The following is a 7,171-nucleotide window of genomic DNA, read 5'->3' as shown; positions in this document are numbered from 1 at the left end:
CAGATAAAATGAAAACAAAGATGCTTTTCTCTGTTCTAAGATATAACCATCATTTCAAGCCTGCAAAACCCAAAGAGAAAATAAGCTCCTTGGAAACATCATAAAAAACCTGTTATTCTATCTGTTAACTGAAAGAAAAAGGAAGCTCCATTATGCCAGACCAACTGTATCCACAATTCCAGATGAAATGTTCTCGAAAGGAGAATATGCATTAGCATCCATCTTCTTTTATTAATGCAGTGTGTGTGTGTGTGTGTGTGTGTGTGTGAGACACAGCATGCACATGGAGGCCAAAGAACAACTTCTGGGAGTTTGTTTCCTCCTTTCTCCATGGATTCCAGGGATCGAGCTCAAGTTTTCAGCCTTGTGCAATAAGCACTCTTATCCATCTTCTTGAATCCTTGGGACATTTCTTTAAGGAGAATAAGGATGCAGATGCTGACTGATGGCTTCACCAATATCACAGGAGATGGCTTTTGGGTTTGCCACACAGTTGGAATTTCTTTGTTGTGAGCAGTTGTGCCAGGCCATTAAGAAATACCAGAAAGATGGTCATGGACATGACAATCACATAGTGGCTGATGCTGCAAAAGGAGAGAACTTATAAGAAAAAGCACAACATCCCTAACATTTTTAATTTCAGAAATGTTAAAATGGATGTACAAAACCCAGAATCACAAAAACATGCACAGAATGAAAAAAGGTACCAATGATTTAAAAAACAGACACCAGGAGCTAGGGAGGTGGCCCATGGATGAAGTGCTTCCCAAGCAAACATGAGGGCCTGAATTCAGCTCCCTGGGACCCAGGCATTGGCAGTAGCAAATTCTCAACTCTGCCCCAGTTTGGGTGTGTGTGTGTGTGTGTATGTGTGTGTGTGTGTGTGTGTATGTGTGTGTGTGTGTGTGTGTATGAATGCAGTGGTCAGAAGCCAATCTCAATATTGCTCCACACAAACCATCCACATTTATTTGTTTGTTTGTTTGTTTATTTTTTTAAGTCCTCCCTCTCAGGACCTAGGACTCCCAACAGCTGATCAGAAAGCCCTTAGTTCTGGGATTACAGTATGCATGCCACCATGCCTGGCTTTTTGATATCCAAATTTTTCTTTTTAAACACAAAAATTGTAGTTCACATAGAACATAGTTTGATGACCAAATCAGATGTATGGAAAGAAACCCTTGAAGAAAAGCAGAGGCTTCACACACTGACAGCTTCTGTTACCTATCAGGAGAGACATGGCTAGCTTAGTTGGTAGAGCATGAGACTCTTAATCTCAGGGTCATGGGTTCGAACCTGACATTGGGCACCATTTACAGAGTTTCTGTTCTGCCAATCCTATAGCCATTTCCCCCCAAATAAACACACAAAGACATAGCAATTATAAATTGTTTGGCTGATGGCTTAGTCTACTTACTGGCTAGCTTTCTCTTAATCGTTAACCTATTTCTACATGTAGCTATTTCTACATATGTATTTCTACATAGTCTTATCAGAGAATGCCCGGACCTGTTAACTCCTTCAGCGACTACATGGCGTCTCCCTAGCAGCTCCTCTCCGCCTTGTCTTCCTAGCATTCTCTTTGTCTGGTAGCCCCACCTATATGTACTTCCTGCCTGGCTCCTGGCCAATCAGTGTTTTATTCATCAACCAATTAGAGAAACATGTATTAACAGCATACAGAAGGACCTCCCCCATCAAATGATTTTAATACACCACTGCCCAAGCTAATCTGTGAATACCAGCAATTGACCTGTTTTCAATAGCTAGTAGTTACACTTTAACTACTTTAATATACTTGCATGTTTTACATTCTTCATCAGAAGAGGGGAAAAACATTGTCATGTCCAACACCAGGCTATAGCATGGGGAAGAGAGGCCATTATTTTCTTTAGGACAGGAAAGGTCTGGTGATCTTGACCTAGAAGTTGCCACAGGTGGAGGTCAGCAGTAAGCCTCAGTATAAGAGAGAAGGAAGCAGATGGGTAGGGATAAACAGGCCACTCGCTGTAGTGTGAGAGCCCAAGTTACATTTTAAGTTTTAATTACTATGCCTCAAAGATCTGTGAAACAAAAATGTCTCTGATCTGCAAGCCCCTTGTCCAAGGACAGAGAGCTCCTGAAATGCTAGAGGCTATTGTTTACGGGAGATAACAAGCCACAGGTTGTCATTCCCCTGAACAAATGTGACCCGTCTGCACCAGATGCGCTTGATCACATGTGAGCAGGAGGAACATAGGCAGAAAGTATGTCAGCCCATATGCTTGCCCTGACTGGACCTGATGGAAAGACAATGAAATTGAGGGTTTTCCTTCTTGAGCCCTTGATATCTATACCTAATTCTGGGCCACTTCTCAGGAACCTGGGTGAGGAGCTGGCCAGAGCCCATTCTAGACAGTATTTAATTAAAGCTTGCTTCAAATTTGGCTTTAAACTGTGGTAGTGGTCTTATTCTCAATTGCTAGAATTAACAGTAGGAGAGAGAGACAAAGGGAAATAGATATGACACTTGGGAGATCTCCTTCCTGCTCTCCCAATAACTCCAGCTCACAGATAAGCAGGCTTTAATTTAGCTTCAGCCTATTGTAAGGCAAGGTCCCTCAAGCCAGGAAGGAAGAGCCTTCTACTCTGTGCAGACTTCCTCTTTTGGAGTGTTCCACTGCCTGTGGAGGATTGCTCTGGAAAGATATGGTCAGAGATTCTCATCTACAGTCTTTTCTAGATTGGTCTTATTGTAAAGTTGATTTAAGAGAGAAAATAAAGAATTGGCTAATAAAATAGTAAGGATTACAGTCTTAGAAATAGGGCCTGCTTTAGGGTAGACTCCTGACCAAAGAAATAAAACAAAATCAGATCCTTAACTGATGACAGCATCTACTCTACAGTAAGAGTTTTTAAAATACCAACTATTTTCATTATAAAAATAACATAATAGGATTCTATGATAGAAATTTTACTTACTAAAACTTGGCTGTGACCTGAAATAAATATAGAGCTTACCTACTATGGGTGAAATCATTAACAATTATAGTTACTTTAAACTTAAAATAACTCCAAGACTATTACTATCATTAAGATGCACTGGAAATAAAAATTTTGACATCCATTTTAATGTAATGCTTTTGAAAAACTTATGCCAAAATACAAGATCATTTTTACTATATTTGACAAATATTATGTGAACCATGTTAAAGTTTTGTTACATAGAATTTGATGACTGATCTTACTTTAAAGCTCTCCAAAGCAAAGTAACTAAAGTTTATCATGGCAGAGATGCTAGGAAAATATATTGTCAGAAAATCAGAAATATTAAAAAAGAAAAAAAAAAATGGAGCTTTTCTGCAAGGTGGAATGTTTCATTCTAGGAGGAAATTGCTAAACATTGGCAATCAATTCTGATATCTTCTAAAATCATGGGCCCCCAGAGCTACCACACTTGCCTAGGATCCAGGAAGGGCAACAGCAACCACAGAATGGAATGCCCACTGAATGAGGACTAGACCAGATACCAACACCAAGAAACATTTCAAACATGGTTAAGTCTGGATGCCTGGACTCCAGCACAAAGCATAAGCATGAATAGCCAAAGCAGTTATGACTCCATCAGAGAATCCAGTAACTCTATTATTACACTAGGCCCTGAGAAACACAATATAGCTGATACACAAGAATTTCAAAGTAGCCATTACAAAATTGGTAAAGGGCCTCAAAGAAGATACGAAGAAACCTGTTGATGAAGTCTTTGAAAACACAAACAAGAGCCCCAGCAACCAGGCAGCAACATCCTTCACCCTCAGTACCGTCCACGAACCCCCTACTCCCACCAACCATCCTCCACTGCATCAGTGACCACCAGAGCCACAGGCCCCACCCACAGTGATTGGAGGAAGAAATGGATAGACAATAGTGTAAGAATACATCCAACAACATAAAGAGCAATATGGCATCACCAGAAACTAGTGATTCTACAACAGCAAACATGAACATCTCAACACAGATGAAGCAAAAGAAAATGACCTTAAAAATAACTTTATAAAGATGATAAGATGATAGAGGCCCTTAAGGAAGAAATGTAAAATTCTCCTAAAGAAGTGGAGGAAAACAAACAAAAATTTGGAAGCAATCAATAAATCCCTTAAACAATGCCAAGAAAAACAATCAAATGGGTGAAGGAAAGAGTTCAAGATTTGAAAACAGAGGCAAAAATAAATAAATAAATACATACATAAATATATACATAAAATAAAAAAGCTACAAACTGAGGGAATTCTGGAAATGGAAAATCTGGGCAAATGACCAACAGAATACAAGAGATGGAAAAGAGAATCTCAGGCATTGAAGATACCATAGAGGAAAAAGATTCATCAGTCAAAGGTGTTAAGAGGGGAGAGGAGGGAGGGGGAACTGGAATTGGAATAAAAAAACTAAACTAATAAATTTTTAAAAAATGTTACATCCAAAAAAATCTTAACACAAAACATCCAGGAAATTTGGAATACCATGAAAAGATCAAACCTAAGAAGGTAGAGGAAGGAGAAGAATTCCAGCTCAAAGGCATAGAAAATATATACAACAAAATCATAGAAGAAAACTTTCCCAACCTAAAGAAAGACATGCCTAGGGAGGTAAAAGAAGATTACAGAACACCAAATAGATTGGACAACAACAAAAAAAGTCCCCTTGCCACATAATAATCGAAACACTAAACACACAGAATAAAGGAAAAAAAAAATCAAAACAAATGTACTTTCCTGTTCCCTCTGTTAAGTAAGACTAAAAACTCTGGACACAAAATATAAATGAGCACAAGCTGACTCTTAAGTGTCAGGAAAAGGGCAGCAGAATGGTTCAGGTTTTTGGGAGCCACTGAGTGCCACAGCTGGGTTCCTGGATTTCCTTTTGTCTCAAACACACCCAACCTATCTTGTAAGAAAGGAGCAGAGATGAAACAGGCACAAGCAAAACTCCCCTAGGTAAGAAATACCGCTCTTTAAGACCTCTCTAGTCAAGGGACACACAAGGTAAGAAGCAACTCAGGAACACATGTTTATATACTAAACATCCTGTTATCAGACTTTACACGAAAACTGGTAGCCATTCTAGCAAAAGGGCAAGCTGGATACCTAGACTTGTAGTCTCACTAGTTTGCAATGGGCACTCAATGCCATCCATCTTCCTTGTGCCTCCCACCCCATGGTGTCAGAGTAGGCTGAAAGGGGAAGATGGGGCAGCTCAGAGGATTCTAGGAAGGGCCAGGAATGGGATAGTCTCAGCAAGAAAAGAAGCCATAAAGAACTGATTGAAATTTTAGATCCAAAAGATAAAATAACCAACATAGAAATTCAATAGACAAACTCAATAGTAGAACTGAGGGGGCAGAAAAACAAAACAAAAACAACAACAACAAAAAAAAAAACCCTGCAAACTAAGGATAAAAAACAAAGTATGAATTCACTCCCCATCCCCAACCAACACACAACAAAGTGCATTCTCCAAAAAACCTGGGGACTATGATACAAGATCTACCATTTATGTCTTAGGAGATACAGAAGGAAAACGAAGACAGAGAAACCGTATATTCATAGGAAAAGTAGCTGGGAAGTTCTGCTGCTTGCCAAAGACATTTATCTAACAGACTGGGGAAGTGAGCCAACTTGATTCAGTAGAAACTCAAAGCAATTTACACAGACTCACATTAAACATTTGAAAACAAACAGAATTTGAAAGCAGCTGAGAGAAATTACACCTTGTCAGTAATGGAAAAAATGATCTGAAATGAAAGCATACCTCACCAGAAAACTTGGAAACTAGGAAGGCACATCCTTATCAAATGCTGTTGAGAGTAAAAGAAAACACACCCCAAATTCAAAGAAAATATCCCTTTTCCATCTCTTTTCCTTGATGGAAAAAAAAAAAAATCCAGATATCCTTGGGTGATGACAAACAAAACCCCAAAGAACTTAATGTCTCACATTATCAGAAGGAAGTTCTCCAGATATAATGAACATGAAATAAAAAGCAATGAGCTGGAATGATAAGGATGAACGTTGTAGGCAAAAGTATGAATTAATGGATTAGGCTTGCTGTCCTAGTTTGCTTCTCCATTACTGTGAACATTACAATTGGTTTTAATGTCAACTGGCCACAGATCAGAATCACCATGGTTAGGAGCCTCGCTGAAGAACTGTCTCGACTACCTTAACCAATGGACATATATATTCACCCTACTGGTGCCATTCTTCTCAAGAACCCTGACTAGCAACTGACCAAAACCAACCTAGGGAGGGAAGGGTTTATTTTAGCTTAAAGCTTACAGCATCAGCAAGGGGATGTACTAGATCAGACCATGAAGGAAATGCTGCTTTCTAGCTTGCTCAACTGTCTTTCTTACCAAACCTAGGCCTACCTACCTAGGGATGGCACCACCCATCCATTCGCTGTCATTCCCATATAAACTAGCAATTAAACTGCCCCAATAACATGCCCTGGGGCCAATTACACTGATGCAATTCCTCAACTAAGGATCCTTCCTCCCAGCTGTGTTTGTTGAGTTGATGGCAAAAGCTAAATACTTGCCTTTTCCTCTTGAGTTTTCTAAGTTATATCTGACAGTTGAAACAAAAAGATAGCTCTGGTATGGCTATTTAAGGTGGTTACATTCAAGTCAGGAGTGGCAGCAAGATGTAGAAGGATGCACACTGATGAAATGGCACTGCCAGACTGTGAATACATACATACATACATACATACATACATACATACATACATACATACATACATGACACCCTGAGCGAACACCAATTAAAAAGCCAGAGAAAGAGATACAATAAAAAACACTGCAGACAAGTGAAAATGGAATGATAAAATAATGTTCAAACAAAACACAGGAGACATAGGACAGACAGCAGCAGCAGCAAACAAAACCAAACACACAGCAAACTAAAGCCATAGCTTCATAGCTGCATTAAAGACAACCTAAATAAGTGGTTGAGAGGCAATAAAAACATTACTAAAACATACGCTGTTCATGAGGCTGCAATTACAATGATAAAGGCAGGGGAGAAGTAGCAAGAATGAGATGCAGGCCATATCCCTTGCACAGATATAACATGCTATCTTAAAGGTGGGATCTAATTCTAACCACAAGATTCATCTGCTGTATACAAACACA

General features: G+C 39.3%; 1 protein-coding gene across 1 annotated transcript in view; it reads right to left on the bottom strand.

Annotated features, from left to right (window-relative positions):
- Nucleotides 1–211: 211 nt before the first annotated feature.
- Nucleotides 212–7,171, bottom strand: part of Pign (phosphatidylinositol glycan anchor biosynthesis class N) — a 101,245-nt gene continuing 94,285 nt past the window's right edge. The window contains exon 29 of the mRNA XM_051203903.1: nt 212–584. Within this exon, the coding sequence (XP_051059860.1) occupies nt 461–584 (124 nt within the window). The 3' untranslated portion in view covers nt 212–460. The remainder of the gene's footprint in view (nt 585–7,171) is intronic.

This window comes from Phodopus roborovskii, unplaced genomic scaffold (assembly GCF_943737965.1).
Source record: "Phodopus roborovskii unplaced genomic scaffold, PHOROB, whole genome shotgun sequence".
Taxonomy (NCBI): domain Eukaryota; kingdom Metazoa; phylum Chordata; class Mammalia; order Rodentia; family Cricetidae; genus Phodopus; species Phodopus roborovskii.
This window is presented reverse-complemented; position numbering and strand designations above follow the sequence as displayed.